General features: G+C 32.9%; 3 protein-coding genes and 1 long non-coding RNA gene across 4 annotated transcripts; 3 read left to right on the top strand and 1 right to left on the bottom strand.

Moving 5' to 3' along the window:
- The first annotated feature begins 297 nt into the window (after positions 1-297).
- Positions 298-5,341, top strand: LOC105128545 (uncharacterized). Its single transcript, XM_011030267.1, has 7 exons — positions 298-725; positions 1,951-2,093; positions 2,345-2,616; positions 3,101-3,255; positions 3,609-3,871; positions 4,576-4,638; positions 4,768-5,341. The coding sequence occupies exons 1-7, from the start codon at positions 434-436 to the stop codon at positions 5,023-5,025; spliced, it is 1,446 nt and encodes a 481-aa protein (XP_011028569.1). The 5' UTR covers positions 298-433; the 3' UTR covers positions 5,026-5,341.
- Positions 5,342-7,980: 2,639 nt separating this feature from the next.
- Positions 7,981-8,938, bottom strand: LOC105128534 (thiamine-phosphate synthase). The gene is made up of 2 exons (XM_011030256.1): positions 8,617-8,938; positions 7,981-8,503 (listed from the first exon to the last, which is right to left on the bottom strand). The coding sequence occupies exons 1-2, from the start codon at positions 8,782-8,784 to the stop codon at positions 8,303-8,305; spliced, it is 369 nt and encodes a 122-aa protein (XP_011028558.1). The 5' UTR covers positions 8,785-8,938; the 3' UTR covers positions 7,981-8,302.
- A 1,019-nt stretch (positions 8,939-9,957) lies between these two features.
- Positions 9,958-12,581, top strand: LOC105128523 (Pentatricopeptide repeat (PPR) superfamily protein). The gene has a single exon (XM_011030244.1). It carries the CDS (start codon positions 10,087-10,089, stop codon positions 12,049-12,051), a length of 1,965 nt encoding a protein of 654 aa, XP_011028546.1. The 5' UTR covers positions 9,958-10,086; the 3' UTR covers positions 12,052-12,581.
- Positions 12,582-14,797: 2,216 nt separating this feature from the next.
- On the top strand, positions 14,798-15,476 carry LOC105128519 (uncharacterized). Its single transcript, XR_842875.1, has 3 exons — positions 14,798-14,885; positions 15,079-15,207; positions 15,297-15,476. It is a non-coding gene; the product is annotated as an uncharacterized LOC105128519 (long non-coding RNA).
- Positions 15,477-16,524: the final 1,048 nt, after the last annotated feature.

Here is a 16,524-nt window from a genome sequence, read left to right as displayed (position 1 = left end):
AATAAAATTCCAAATAAAATTTAATATAAAAAAATAAATGATACTAAAAAGAAGAAATCTAATATTAATGTTAACTTTTTTTTTTAAATACTCATTTAGTTTTTTTTAAAAGGCTTTTGAAGAAATAAAATTAATATAATAAATAAATAAATTTAATTTAATTTATAAATCAATTAGATATTGTAATTAAATTTAATTATAGTAAATAAATGATTATAAATAACTGATAAGTGAAATGGTCAGTGACTTCCTTCCAAAATTCCAGGTGTCTAGACGAGGCGTCAACCACTTTCACTTGTACAAAGGTGCAAAAAATGAACCAAACTTCAATAAAATCAATACACTCGAAACCCTAACAATGCTCCTGGTAAAATAACAATAATAATGCCATTTAAAGCCGAAGGCAAGGCAGCAGTCTCAAAGTCTTGAGGAAATGGCTAAACTACAGCAGCAGCACAGTAATGCAGCTGGTTGGGCTCCTCCTTCAGTGCAAAAACGATGGCTCTTAACACTCTTAATCATGCTTTCCGTCTCAACTCTTATTGCTTTCTTCATAAAATCCGCTTTCGATTCCTGCGATCCCCCCCACCCCCACAACTTCGATGTTGCTGCCTCAAACAAACCGGCCAAAGTTTTTTCGAATTCGATTAAAACGGCGCCGAGTCCGCTTAGTTTCATGAAGTCTAAGCTCGTTCTCTTGGTCTCTCACGAGCTCTCTCTTTCTGGTACTGTCTTTCTATATATATATATCTATGTGATTAATAGTTTTATTTTGATTAAAGAAGGACAATCATTGTTGTTATTTGCATTAAGTAGTAATTAGATTGTCTAGTTGCTTGCAAGATGCTTGTATTATCGCGTATGATGTCCTTAATGATTGTAGAATTTGGAAAGGCAGGTGATTATTATCCTGCTTAAAGCTTAAATTTGTACTCTTTATTACTATCAGGGAATGATTTAATTATTTTGTTAAGTGGGGTGCATATTGTGAATTCGTGTTTGTGCATCCCTTTTGTCATCTTTCTTGAAGGAACGCAAGTCATCAATTGTAGTTTACTTGATGGTAGTTTCATCCTAAGATGGCTAAATTGCTGAGCATTCTAAGGGTGTTTTGAGATGAACGTTGTAATGCCTGGTTTGGTGATTCATGGATGATGTGCATAATGATATACTCTAGAAGATCTTGTGGCAGCATTATTTATTTATTTATTTATTCATTTAGTTACACCATTTAAGCTCGCATGCTTTAAGAGAATGTTTTTAAAATTTTGTTATCATGGCATTGTCGTTTCAGAAATATTGTTTTTGGTTGTCATTCTCTTTTCATATAAATGTGTATTGAATGAATGATCTGACAAGTGCTAATGTCTGAAACAACATTTGTGTCGACAAAGAAGGAATAGTTACATACCGAAACTGTTAAGCTACCTGTAACTGGCTTCCATTATTTTATGTACTCGTATGGTTGTTCTTATGGTTTGGAGAAGTATGTAGTAGGAGGCTTCCCTGTATCATGTCAATTCATGAAATTTTCTTGCTGTTCATAATAGGAAGTTATTGTTTAAGATATTCAACTATAAATGGAGGAGTAATGTGGCTGAAAATTTGTTCCAGTAGGAATTAGGATGTGTCATTCATTTGGTTTCTGCTGTTATTCTTGTGCAAATGTATAGCATGTATTCCTGGCAAGTGTTAACAACCAGATAACATTCATTTTTCCAACCAAGGAGCTGCTTTCACTTGCTTTACTTCCATGAACCTGTGTATTCTATATAGTAGATTAAAATTTAGAAAGCATGCACTGTGATTTCTTAAATGTTCAATGCATAAAATCTCATCTATCCCATCAATTTTCTCTATGATTTTCATATTGATTCATAAGTATCATATCCTCTGTTTTTCCTTTCCATGATTTTGATCTAACTTGCTCATGTGTTTTATTTTTTCCAGGTGGACCATTGCTACTGATGGAACTAGCATTTCTATTAAGAAGTGTTGGCACTGAAGTTTTTTGGATTACTATCCAGAAACCATCAGAAACTGATGAGGTTGTATACAGTTTGGAGCAAAAGATGTTGGTCCGAGGAGTGCAGGTAATTACTGTTCTAGCTCCTGAAGTTGTCTAGCAGATGATTTTGTTCCAATTTTTAAGTGATTTTAATTTAACTATTAAGTTGGGCATGTGTCAACCTTTTATCTTAATTGGAATACAGAATTAAATCTGGCGTTGTTTCACTACTGCACTGCCATCATATATATCATTAGGCCGCTCCTTCTTAATAATAAGTTGGAGTTGGCTTTTGACTGTTCACGAAGCTAATCATCTGCTGTTATATGCATATAGGTGCTCCCTGCAAAGGGTCAAGAAGCTATAGATACAGCTTTTAAGGCTGATCTGGTTGTCTTGAACACTGCGGTTGCTGGTAAATGGCTGGATGCTGTTCTCAAGGATGATGTTCCTCAAGTTCTCCCAAAGGTGTTGTGGTGGATCCATGAAATGAGGGGGCATTATTTCAAACTGGATTATGTCAAGCACCTTCCCTTGGTTGGTGGTGCTATGATTGATTCACATGTAACAGCAGAATACTGGAAGAATAGAACTCAAGAGCGTTTGAGGTACTTATAATCTGTTTGTTTAGATGACTTAGTGACTAAAGTACTTACTTTCTATATGATTATATGTCCTTTCTTGTCTGCCCTGGTATTTAATTTTCTGATAAGTGATCTATCATAATGTTGACTATTGAAGACACAAGTATAGGAATGAATATATCAATTCCTATAATAATTAATTATTGTGTCCATTCTCAATTAAACCAAGGCATCATAAATACCTTAAATAGCTGAATCTAGCTTTGCTTCTTCTTGTGGTGGTTGAGATGTTGATCGTTTGTCTTTGGCTTGTTTTACCTGGCATCATCATGTTTTATTGTCTTTATGTAGTTTTGATTTCCAGTTTCAATTTTGGTTGGGACCTAAATCTGAAACTAAATAACATTTCTCTCTATTGTATTTGTGTTTCCATTATCTTTTCTTTTTCATATTCTTTGTTTTCCGGTTCAGTAATTCTTTTTCTTTTTCTTTTTTTCCTCTTCTGCAGGATTAAAATGCCTGAGACCTATGTGGTTCACCTTGGAAATAGTAAGGAACTCATGGAGGTTGCCGAAGATAATGTGGCAAAAAGGGTTTTGTGTGAGCATATTCGGGAGTCTCTTGGAGTGCGGGATGAAGATATACTCTTTGCCATTATTAACAGTACGTTTTTAATGCTAATTAAATCGTATATTCTTATTTGACCCTGCACTTTCTTTTCTATTAATGAATTCAGTTCATTACTTAAAATGAATGACTCGGTTGTGTGTCACCCAGTTGGAAGAAGACATGAAGAATTTTGTTTATTACCTTTTAAACTATTACCTTGGGATCTGAATTTATCTTCTTCCCCTAGCTGGTTTTGGATATTGTAGTATGTTTCTACTTCATTGTGCCTTTGAAGTCCGCTTCCCTGCCAGTCTAATGCACCTCCACACAAAAGAAACATCAGAGCGAGGGAGAGAAAAAAATGTTATATCTGGTTGGATATTAATAACTGGTAAAATATATTGCAGGTGTTTCGCGTGGAAAGGGCCAGGATCTATTTCTGCGTTCCTTTTATGAGAGCTTACATATAATCCAAGTGAAGAAACTAAAGGTGCCATCAATGCATGCAGTAATTGTGGGTAGTGACATGAGTGCTCAGACTAAGTTTGAGACAGAATTACGAAACTATGTGATGCAGAAAAATATTCAAGATCGTGTTCACTTTATAAATAAAACTTTGACCGTAGCTCCTTATCTAGCTGCAATTGATGTTCTTGTTCAGAATTCACAGGTAGTTTCATGATGCCTGAGCATTGTTTTTTTCCATGCACTGTAGTTTATTTTAAATATCCAGTTTGGTAGAGTAATTGTTGGTTATTATCTTGTTATCATCATCTTAATTGATTCATGTTTTTGGACATGGTTATCTTCATTGAGACATGGGCTGTGTTCATTTTGCTGATGCTGTGTTCAGTAGGAAATAGCTTTGTGGCATAATATTCAATTATATAAAAACTGAAAAGACAGGGAAGGAAAAATGGGGATAGGTTAGGCATAAAAGACGCAACTCTTAGCTGCAAACTCACATTAATAAACTAGGGCCTCCATCCAGAGTTACATAAAAGATGATGATCAATTAATAAACTCATGATTAAACGGTAAAATACAGCAGTTGATTTGCATGAGGTGAAATATAATGGTGCCATAATCTGTCTAGGAAGGTTGTTATTTTATTAGGCAATGGGTGCATCTTATAAAATGAAGCAAAGAATCCCGTCTTTTAATGTGAAACAATTTTTTGCTGTCATTGAGATGAATCATGGATGCTTATAGAGGCTTCTACTCCTCTGTTGATTTCATTTTCCTAATCCAAGATTTGTTCAAGGTCTATCTGATTGCATTGTTATGTATGTTCTTCACAATTCCATTTCCTCTTCCAACCAACTGGAAGTATAAGAGCTCTCGTGAACTTTTTCTTTCTGCATATCCTTTCAGGCACGGGGTGAATGCTTTGGGAGGATAACTATTGAAGCAATGGCATTTCAGCTGCCTGTACTGGTGAGGCTTTTTATACGATTCTGATATTTCTTATAATAAATATGCATGATACTTGAGTTCTCATCACACTTGCCATGTATTATAGCTCGTTTTGAGCACAATTGTTGCTTGTTATACTGTTCATGTCAGGGAACGGCAGCAGGAGGCACCACAGAGATTGTCGTGAATGGAACTACTGGATTATTGCATTCAGTTGGAAAAGAAGGGGTCACTCCCCTTGCCAAGAATATCGTAAAACTTGCCACTCATGTCGAGAGGAGGCTTACAATGGGAAAGAGAGGATATGAAAGGGTCAGGGAGATGTTTTTAGAACATCACATGGCACACAGAATTGCTTCGGTGCTGAAAGAAGTTTTACGGAAGTCAAAGAGCCACCCTCATTCTTAACACTACGAAGATCAGTCCTCCCCGCAGTTTGCTGGAGCATGATACGAGCTGCATTTCTATGCTGTTCCATCAAAATCTTTACAAAGAGACTGCCTTAACTGATGATAGGAAATTGTTAGTTTATAGCCCATATCCATAGCCATAGCCATAGCCATACCTTTTCTCTGGTTGGTGTTTTCCTTGCTACCTTTCAAAAGAGCTGTATATTATGTACATAATCGGATGAATCAAGTCAGTGGCCCGTTTATGCCAGCTGATTTCGTCATTTATCAACGCTTATGACTTTATAATGTCAACTTTTACGGTTTTTTCTCTGGCCTCAGTGTTATTGATGAGGATCAGCATTGCGATGTGCCAAAATCCACGATGAAATCAGCTAAAGAAATCTCCTTCCAGCCAAGCTTTATCGGTCACCTGCCTGAGCTGTATCAACGCGAGGCGAAGTAAACCTTTAATTTCTTTGAATAGAAGCTAACTTTGGCAGTGTTTTTTTCATGGTAGCGGTAAGCGAAAAAATTGATTAAACTGATAAAATAAAAAAATTAATTAAAAAAGAAAAAAATTGAATAAATTACTTAAAAAACCTAAGAAAAAAATCAATTTGGTTTGATTTTGATGTCTAAAGTTTTAAATCAATTGATTGAACTGAACTACCTTAACCGATATTTAAACTTATTATAAAAGGAAACCCTGAAAACCTTTAGGTCTTAGTTGCCCCTCTCCCCCCCAAATATCTTTCAAGTTGCACCGCTCTCATCACTCTTCTTCTCTACTTCTCTTATTGTTCTTATTATTACTATAACTTTCAACACTAGCTTCATCAATTGAACCCAAAACTTCAATCTTTCACTCTTTCATACTCTATTTATCTTGACACGTGAACACTTTTTTATTATTATTATTATTATTATTATTAAACAGTAGATAAAGAGATAGAAAACTTTTCTTTTTTTTATAAAAGGAATGTGCATTTTTTCTATTTGTTTATATATAAAAAGAATTTATACTTTTTCTATTTGTCTTGGTTTCATGAATTTTCCAAACTATTTTAGTTTTTTTATGAATTGGTGAAAATCTTGTTGGTCTTGTCATTATTTAAAAAGAAAAGGCTAGGACTTGTATATATGGTTGAAATTCTGAGACCAATTAATTCATCAATCATCTTTTTCATTTTATTGGCATTAGCTTGCCCTTCACGTGAAACAAAACTGGATCATATTGAGTTTTTATATTTTTTTAATTAAATAAATTAAATTAAATTAAAAATAGTCAATTTGAATTGATTTTGATTTTAAATTAAAAAAATAAAAATTCAGTGTGATTAGTTTTTTAAATAAAAACTAAACCAAATTGAAAATACACTCCTACTTCATATGTTGAATTTTTTTTTTAATTATGATTTTTATTAGCAAGAAAAAAATTAATTATGAATTCAAAACTCTAAATACAAGGGTTTTTATGTTTCAAGTTATATTTTTTAATCAAATACCAAGTCAGTAATCTAAAAAATATATCAAAATAGAGCTGTAAATCTACATAATCGAAAAGACATGAGATCAAGTGAGAACTCAAGAATGTTATTGCTCCTCAAGAAAGATAAGCCAAGGAACCAAGGTGATGGCTTGTAGATTTTCCACGTGCCTATCATACAATCTCTACTTTGAGACATGATGAATGAAGGGCGTGAGCAGAGTCATCATCTACTACCTTTATTCAATCATTGAAGCCTAGCAATTGATGGATTCAGCCTAATAGAATGTAGTATCACATGGCTCTAGATATATGTTATTGTTATGCAAAGAGTTATCATTTTTTTTAATCATTTTACTTGGATAATAATTTTTTTTTTATTAATATGAATTAAACCGGATTAACTTATTTAATTCTTGATTTAGATCTTAGTTTTTATTGGATTTAATAATTTTATCATTTAAAATTTATTTTTTATTTATTTAATTAACAATCTAAAAAAGAAAGGGTTTCTATTAAAAATTAAATAAAAAAATTATACAAACTAAAAAATACATAAAAAAAAAGGCTTGAACAAAAAAAAAAAAAAAAAAAAAAAAGCCACATACTTCTAAGCTTGGCTTTTCAAGTTTATACAATAAGAAAGCCAAGTCCAAAACACACCTAAATTTTTTTATTTTTTAATAAATAAAGATGTCATTAACAAAAACTAGTTTCCAATTATTATAATAGTACTGAGAAATCAGAGTCTTAGACCCTTAAAAAAAAAAATTCCAACTAATTTTTCACCTAAAAATACCTAATAATTACTTTATAAGCATTAAAATAAAATAAAAAGTGGTATTAAACTTGAAATAAATTAATCTCAAATCATAAAATTAACTCAATTCAAAAAAATTCATAGATCAGATCTGTTTTTTAAACAAAATAAAAGTTAAAAAATACTTTAATAAAACTTTTCTTATAAAAAAACTTATTAATACGAAGAGTATATATATATATATATATATATAATTGGAATCTTGGTTAACTGATAAATGAAGTATCAAAATAAAAACAAATAAAGTTTTGGAATTTTAATCCTCAGACTAAAAAAACAAAAAATGAACCTTGACAAAACCCTAGATAATATTTAGGTAAAAAGCAGATGGACCAACTTTTGTTATAATAGGGCTGTTTTTTTTTTCTTCTCCTTATTCAATTTTAATCCCTTAACTTTCAATCTCATAAAAACAATAAAATCAAGAACTAATTCAATGTTAAGATATTTTGTCAATACTATAATAGTCCCATAAAAAGTGAAGGGGAATAAATTAAGAAAATCAATTCTAAATAAATACAATGTCAAAGAACTAAATGGAGAAAAGAAATTAAGGTGTTTTGTTAATGTTAATTTGCAAGCGTCAGGTGAGACTCTTTCAGCTTGCGTATACATGTTTGTTCCATCCAACCGAACCAAAGAAGTTGTCAGATAAACTCACTTTATGCCAATCAAACTGGGAAAATCAGTTGATGATTAAGAAAAGATAAAACAACACAATAATCTTTAGCAGTAGTAGGAAATCTTTTATAATAGAAACTGGATTTCCATGGATAATAAAGGATGTGAACAACTACAACAGAATCTGCTCAATCAGCCATCCATGGTATGTATCAAACTGGATTTGCAAGGAAGACAATGAGCATCAGCTAGCCACTAATCTTACATCATTTCACAGTTCATCAGTGGTTATAACAAAATGCCAAGAAAGATTAGCATGATTTAAGCAAGTCTTGCCCTTGATTCTATTACGATACTCATGCAGTCTCAAGGCTTGGGTAGTGAAGGCTGTTTATTGACCGGCTTTGCTTGCAGCTTGAAGTTGGGTTTAGTGAACCAAGTAGTGTAAAGAAACTGCTTATGAGGCCCTACATGATTGCAAATGAGCTTAAGCTTCTGCCTCTCTCTCATCCATCTCAACACTATTTTCATATGCCTTTTGCTTGTCAGTCTTCTCAACCCAACTTCCTACCCAGACAATTCATCAAACACCATACCATTAAAACAAAGCAACCCATAAAAGCAATCAAAGCAAAGAAGAATCAGGAGAACCCACTTATGGTAAGGATTGAAGGAATTACCTGGACCTTTTCCCAGGTTTCTGCGATAGTGAGAGGACCATGTTCTTTTACGATGTCGAAAATCGCTCTTGTTATCGTCTGGGTTTGCTCTGGTGGTGTTTTGAGCTCTATTGGTTTCATTTTTGGCTTAGGTTTCGTTGAAAAGTGCCTAATTGCAGCCCTAAACATGATTTCTTTTTCAAAATTCACGACTCTCAGATGGTCTGTTCACTGGCCGTCATCATTGCGCGATGTGGAGTTTATTTATTCTTTACCCTTCACGAAATAGCCCCGTTTTCTGATGCTCCAATGGGCCGACTTGTCGTTGGAATTTTTAGTCACGTTTTCCCCCTAAAACAATAAAGGAGTTTTTGTTTTTGAAAGTGGTACAATACGAATAAAAAATAGGGAAAATAATACAGATGAAAACTTAATTGGAAAAATAAAAGGAAAGTGTGTAATATATATTAAATTGATTACTGTCTTTGATTCTAGTTTTAAAAATTTATTTTTTAAATATTTTTATATTTATTTATTATTAAAAAAATTAACCAATAAAAAATATTTTCTAGTAAAAAAATATTTAGTTTAATTTAAATAAAATATTTTTTTAAAAATTTTAAGCGAAAAATACTTTCTGAAAATTATAAAAAAAATTAAAAATATCATATTATTTATCTTGAAAATTTTAAGCAAAAAACACTTTCTAAAAATTATAAAATAATTAAAAATATCATATTATTTGCTGATTATATCAAATTTGATTTTCAGACTTTTAATTATTATATATATTTTTTGTTTTAAATATTTATTTTTCAATTTCATCTCTTAAAATTTACTTTTTATATTAACTTTCATCCTCATTTTTATAATTATTATTTATTTATTATTTATTTAATTTTTTTATCTATCAAATTTGGTCCTCATTCTTTTGATTGTTACTTATTTTATTTGAAATAATTTATGAAATATTAATTATTATTATTTTAGTTTCTTCATCTCTCACTTTTTCTTATTTTTTAATTTGATCTCTATTATTTTAATTATTATTTATTTTATTTGAGATAATTTATGAAATTATATATTTTTTTCAATTTTATTTTTTTTTAATTTTTTAATTTGTAAGATTTATTCCTCATTATTTTAATAAATTTAAAAAAAATAAAATATTAATAAATTATTTTCTAGCTTATTTTTTATAATATAATTAAATATTAAAAAATATTTTTTATTATACTATTAAACATAAAAAGATAATTTATTTTTTTTACTTGAAAAAACAAACTACTTGATATTTATAATAATTTATTTTTTTTAGTTGAAAAAACAAACTACTTGATATTTATATAAGATTCTGAAGGACCTAAAATAAAATCAGGTGTAAAGATTGAAGACTAACTTGTAAGCTTGTAAGTCGTAACTGTATCAGAACTACAAATTAATCTCCATGAAACCGAACTCCCTCCAAAAAAAAAAGAAAAAAAAAGTGTAATGGTCACCCTCTCTCGCAAATTCTCCACGGCCACATCCGATTCCCTAGCCTGCATTTCCCTCAAGCAATTCCCTCAAAACCCACAAAAACCAATTCCTTTCTATCAAATTCAACAACAACAACCTAAGCAACTAGAATCCCAAATTGTTACCACACTTGATGGCTGCAAAAACCTCACTCAAATCAAACAAGTTCATGCCCGCATCCTCCTTAATGGCCTTGACCAATCCTGCTATGTCCTTGCAAAACTTATCCGCACGCTCACAAAACTTAACATCCCTATGGACCCATATCCACTGTCAATTTTTAATCGGGTCAAATACCCAAATCCATTCCTTTACAATGCTCTAATCAGAGGTTATTTGATTGAGGAAAGCTTAAATGAATCAACTGAGTTTTATAGTTTGATGAGAAAAGAAGGTGTTGTGCCTGTTTCTTTCACATTTACTGCTCTTTTGAAGGCTTGTGGTGCTAAAATGGATGTGGGTTTGGGGCGGCAAATTCATGGGCAAACGATTTTGGTTGGGGGATTTGGTGAGGATTTGCATGTTGGGAATTCTATGATTGGTATGTATATAAAATGTGGGTTTTTGGAGTGTGGGCGAAAAGTGTTTGATGAAATGCCCAATAGGGACGCGATTTCTTGGACGGAGTTGATTTCTGCTTATGCGAAGAGTGGGAACATGGAGAGTGCTGGAGAGTTGTTTGATGGATTGCCAGTGAAGGATATGGTGGCTTGGACTGTGATGGTTTCGGGTTTTGCACAAAATGCGAAACCAAGAGAGGCAATAAGGTTTTTCGAGAAAATGCAGGAATTTGGTGTTGAAACTGATGAGATTACTTTGATTGGTGTTATTTCAGCTTGTGCTCAATTGGGCGCTGCTAAGTATGCTGATTGGATTCGTGATGTTGCAGAGAAATCTGAGTTTGGTGGTAAGCATAGTGTTGTTGTGGGGTCAGCTTTGATTGATATGTATTCAAAGTGTGGGAGTGTTGGAGATGCGTATAGAGTTTTTCAGGGCATGAAGGAGAGGAATGTGTATTCTTATAGTTCAATGATTTTGGGGTTTGCAATGCATGGTCTTGCACATGATGCAATGAAATTGTTTGATGAGATGGTGAAAACAGAGATAAAACCAAACAGGGTTACTTTTATTGGGGTGCTTACAGCCTGCAGTCATGCAGGAATGGTAGAACAAGGTTGGCAGATATTTGAGTTGATGGAAAAATGTTATGGTATTAAACCATCTGCTGATCATTACACTTGTATGGTGGATCTGCTTGGACGAGCTGGGCGCTTGCAAGAAGCACATGAGCTTGTTAAAACAATGCCAATAGAGCCTCATGGAGGAGTGTGGGGAGCATTGCTTGGAGCTTGTCGTATCCATAAAAGAGCTGACATTGCTGCAATTGCTGCTAACCATCTGTTTGAGCTTGAACCCTATTGCATTGGAAACTACATTTTGCTTGCTAACATATATGCATCGTGTGGAAGATGGAATGATGTCTCTACTGTTAGGAAATTGATGAGAACAAGAGGTCTAAGAAAGAACCCTGCATTTAGCTGGATAGAATCAGAGAAAGGAATGGTTCATGAGTTCTTTTCAGGGGATATGACTCATCCAAGGTCTGGTGAGATTAAACAAGCACTGGAGGATCTTCTTGATAGGTTGGAGGCTAAAGGATACCAACCACACTTGAGTTCTGTGTCGTATGATGTGAATGACGAAGATAAGAGACGTATACTAATGACTCACAGTGAGAAGCTTGCTCTGGCATTTGGGTTGATCAGTACAATTCCTGGTTCCAAAATAAGGATAGTGAAAAACCTTAGGATATGTGAGGATTGCCACTCAGTTATATGTGGTGCATCGCAGATCACGGGAAGGGAGATCATTGTGAGGGATATCATGAGATTTCACCATTTTCATGACGGGATATGCTCATGTGGTAATTTCTGGTGATTGAATGGAAGATTTGAGCGTTGTCTGGGATGGTGCATCGAAAGTTGGAAGCCGAGAACCCCTCTCTTCACATGGAGGGTTGGTTGTGGACTGATCTTGTGCAATTGCTACACAGACACTCGAGCTAATGAAATCTTCTATCCATGAAAAAGCCAGGATTCTATTTCCATTAGTTCTGAACCTGCTCCTTTGAATCATCTGTTATTGTAGACAACCGCTGCAGTAAATAGAATGGAAAGGTTTTCAAATCATGCCTGCAAGGTAAAAACTATTGAACACAACAGCTATAGAACTCGGTCACATGAATAGCAAAGATGCATATGCATACTAAATAATTTACTCACATGCCAAGATAATTCTTTGATGCTGAGGCAATTAGTCGCCATTACCCATTATAGGTCTATAGGAGAATACAGACATGGATGTGAAAAGAGTTGTTTCCGAGGAGAAAATGCCCGGATATATAAAAGGAAAAATTACTGTAATATTGGTATAGTTTAGTCGAAATTGTATAGTTGAGTCGAAAATTACTCTAGCTTAGTATAATTTAGTCGAAATTGTAATTATTTATCGAATTTTGAAAAATTACAATTTGCATGTTGGTTCAACCTAAAATCTCAAATTGAATAAAATGATCTAAGCACCGTTACATATATTATAACCATCGTTTTTCATCTCTTTCTCTTTGACAATAACAAGCAATCCATATTTGATGCCTCCTATTCCTCCTCCTCCTCATTATTATTATCATTATCATCCTTCTCCTCCTCATTATTATTATCATTATCATTATTACACATACTACGATCTATGCAACTTCATCTCTTTATCTCTTTTTCTAATTTTCTTTACTTTTTTATTTTCTTATTCTTGTTTTCTCATAAATCGAACAATCATAGAAAAATGAGCTCTCTTTATCCAGATCTAGATCAGCTTCTTTACCCCAAAAGTTAATTCACAAAATGGGGGTTTTGGGGATTGATGGCGGGTTATTTAAAAATGGATGGCTGATTTTGTATCTCTATTTTTTTTTTTATTAATATAGATATTTTAACTAACTTGTTTGTATTTCAATTAATTTTACAAACTTTTAATTTAACGATCATATAAATTAATTTATAATGATTCTAAGATTTATAAAATTACAATTCTAAAATTACAACCGGTAATCTTCCAGGAGTAAATTCAATATTTAACTAATTGAGCTACACTTCTAACTAATTGACCTATAGTTTCTAGATTTGATTTCAGATCTACATTTACATTATTGATGGTGTTGTTCCTGACTTTAGTAATGAAAATTAAAATTGTTTCTAGATTTGATTTCAGATCTACACTTATATTATTGATGGTGTTGTTCCTGACTTTAGTAATGAAAATTAAAATTGTTCCTTTCATTTATGAATACATGGAGAATTTCACCGTGTAAAGAATCCTTAAGAGCCCCTTCATTTGGGATTTTCTTCTTTTGATTTATGAATATATGGAGAATGGAAAGTTGGGTTTTTGTTGAATCTGTATTCTCTATTCTTTGAATTCTTGTTGGAGGCTAGGTTTAATTTACTTTGTTTAAAACATAAAAAAGAAGTAAAAAAAACTATTTTTTTCTGGGCTGGATTTATTTTCAGCCAAATCAAGTTTGGGGTTTTAGGGTTGATAAAGAAATAAAGAAACCCTTTTTAAGGGAAGTTGAAATTTTTGATTTTAGTGAAATGGGTACCAAGTGGGTCTTAAAAATTATAAAAGTCTACTGCTTTGGTGGATTTGGATTAGTGGGTTTTGAAGTGAAAAAATATCAATTAGTTAGTCGGTTCAAATCACTTGAATGAGATAATACCCAAGGTGTTTTTTTCTCTTCTTTTTTTTTTTTTTGCAAAAATAAAGAAATATTTTGGTAAACTAGTTTTGTAACACAGACAAAAATAAAGAAACATTTTGGTAAACTAGTTTTGTAACACAGAAACATTGGTGCACGATGGCTTTGGAGATTTTGGGTTTGCTACAGAGGATTCAATGGGTAGCTAGCTGCTGGTTTATATAATGTGGTGGGAAGAGAAAATTGGTTTGTATATGGTGCTCAATTTCTTAAATCATTTTGGTAAACTAGTTGCCTTGTTTCTTAAATCTTTTCTTTTTTCCCTTGGAAAATCTCAGGAATCAGGGTTGATTTTTTTTTTAATACCAAGTTGTCGTTTTCTTCTTTCAAAACTTGCAACAGGAAGCTCAACTCAAAATTGCTGCCGCCACCTGCAAACGATGAACAATCCATCAGGGGATGATAACAAGAGCGATTCATCATATTATTATGATAAGGTGATGATTCACTAGATTTTTTTGCAATTGTGGGAGAGACAGGAGTGGCTATAGTAGAGGGGAAAGGGGTTCGAGGTTTTTTATTTAAAATTTGATGATAATTTTAACTTGAGTTTTTAGTTATTAATTATAAATAATCAATAATTTTTGTTGTTATTTTTGGACGCTCCCAGGTAAAGAATTTATATTGTTACATGCGTTCAAATTTAAGATACAAACTGTAAATTTTTAAACTGATAATAATATTAATAAAGAAATCACGATAACTTAAAAAAAAAACCTTTTAAAAAAGAAAACAATGCTGTTAAATTCTCAGATAATTAGAGAAGGGATGGAATTATATAAAAAAAACCCAGTTGAGTCCATTTAAGTTAGGATTACAATGAGACATCTGGTCTTAATTTACTACTGGAATCAAAAAGGGATGCGTGATGGCCCCTTCAGATCCTGGTTTCAAGTTGTCGGTCACAGCTGATGTTGAAAGCTTGGCATGGGATCCGCACGATAAGCATTTATTTGTGGTGTGTGCTTCATCCTTCTTTTTATGACTGTCCTTACTATTTTGAGTTCCTTTCATTTCTTATTCATAAAGAAAACAGGGGGAACATTGTTTCCATTGTTTACATAGATTATAGGTATATTTAGTGTTTGGTTTTGTGAGGCGCTGAAATGTGCTCTAAAATGCTGAGATATCCTTGCAGGTGAGTATTGAAGATGGTACAGTTCAAGGTTTTGACATCCGTGCTGCCAAGTCTGAATCAGGTTCTGATCTGAAGCCAAGTTTTACTCCGTGCACGCGACAAAGCTGTTTGCAAGACCTCTTATAATCCTTCAGCACCTAATGTACTATCTTCATCTTCATGTTTCTAATACTCGGTTCTAGTTAGATGTTTAGATTATCAACTTGACTTTGTCCTTGTCATGTTTGACAGCTTCTTGCTGCTGGATCAATAGATAAAATGGTGAAGTCATTTGTTCCTTTTTTGGTCCTTCCTGTAAAGCAGAGGTTAACAATGGTTCTTATAGTTCCATTCTCTGTCGAATATTTCTGCATGTAAAACTCTGGGATTTGTCCAACAACCAACCCGCATGTGTAAAATCCAAGAATCCTAAAGCAGTATGTGATCATAATTTTCCAGACCTCATGCAATTAAAAAGAAAAATCAAACATGTATTTTCCAGACCTTATGCAATTAAAAAGAAAAATCAAACATGTTTTTAGATATCAATGAGGTGGATCATTACAATCTTCTGAATGTTTTCGGGGAGCTGTCTTTTCCATTTCCTTCTCAGAGGATGACCTTTTCTTCTCACTATGGGAGGCTCCAAGGGCAAATTCTAAGTGAGTTTAAAAACCATATCTTATATTTTATTTTAGTGCATAACTGGTATTAGGAAGTATGGTAGAATTTATTCTGATTAATGTCACTGAAAATTATCAGCTATGAGATACGTTGTCTGAGGCCAAAGCTTGCTAGAAGATTTGGAACCACAAAACCCTGAAATCACCATTAGACTCCATTGATTAAGAAGGCAAAAGATGCTATGCTCGTTATAAAATTTGCGAGCTACAGCAAGCAACACCAGCCTTGTTATGAGCTAGATAGATTTGGAAGGTGGAAGACCATGGCTGCTTCTCTATGGCAAGCATGTGTATTTATCTAGACGTAAAGAGCTTGTGTATTTGTACGAGAATGAGTGGCATCTGCTAGGGAAGAGGTAATCTCGTAACTTTATTCAATTTTGCGAGGTGGCAGACGAGGTTTGGTTTCTTGTTTATTTATTTATGCTCCTGTCTGGAATTATGATATGTAATTGTAACGATAAGAGCAATGTTAATTCAGGCAAGAGTGAGAATCGTAAGGAATGAAAGCAAAACAAAAGCAAGAAATGACAAAATAGTTCCCCAGATGCCTTGTCCTTCAAGAAAGTCTTTTGACTTCTTGGCTAAATCAATGTATCTTTTACGGAATTTCTATGCTTATACGTGAAACAGTACAGTTTTAGCCTGTTGTGATTCATATTAAGAAACGTGATATTTATTTAATATCATATTTTTCAATCATGATTTTGTTATACTTTGTGGGCTTTGTTGTTTCACAAAATAAAATCAAATTTTACATGCGAATAGCATAAAATAGCCGCCCGGGGGGGGGGGGG

The sequence above is a fragment of the Populus euphratica genome, unplaced genomic scaffold, assembly GCF_000495115.2.
Source record: "Populus euphratica unplaced genomic scaffold, PopEup_1.0 scaffold2.1, whole genome shotgun sequence".
NCBI lineage: Eukaryota > Viridiplantae > Streptophyta > Magnoliopsida > Malpighiales > Salicaceae > Populus > Populus euphratica.
Note: the sequence above shows the minus strand (reverse complement) of the source record. Positions and strands in the feature narration are given on the sequence as shown.

Bases quoted from the DNA above. Each gene is read 5' to 3' on its own strand.
- LOC105128534 (XM_011030256.1), bottom strand. From the start codon at position 8,784: ATGTTTAGGGCTGCAATTAGGCACTTTTCAACGAAACCTAAGCCAAAA. The intron at 8,504-8,616 runs GTAATTCCTTCA...TTGTCTGGGTAG, and splicing joins AAACCTGGGAAAAGGTCCAG to GAAGTTGGGTTGAGAAGACT.
- LOC105128523 (XM_011030244.1), top strand. From the start codon at position 10,087: ATGGTCACCCTCTCTCGCAAATTCTCCACGGCCACATCCGATTCCCTA.
- LOC105128545 (XM_011030267.1), top strand. From the start codon at position 434: ATGGCTAAACTACAGCAGCAGCACAGTAATGCAGCTGGTTGGGCTCCT. The intron at 2,094-2,344 runs GTAATTACTGTT...ATATGCATATAG, and splicing joins TGTTGGTCCGAGGAGTGCAG to GTGCTCCCTGCAAAGGGTCA. The intron at 3,872-4,575 runs GTAGTTTCATGA...ATATCCTTTCAG, and splicing joins TTCTTGTTCAGAATTCACAG to GCACGGGGTGAATGCTTTGG.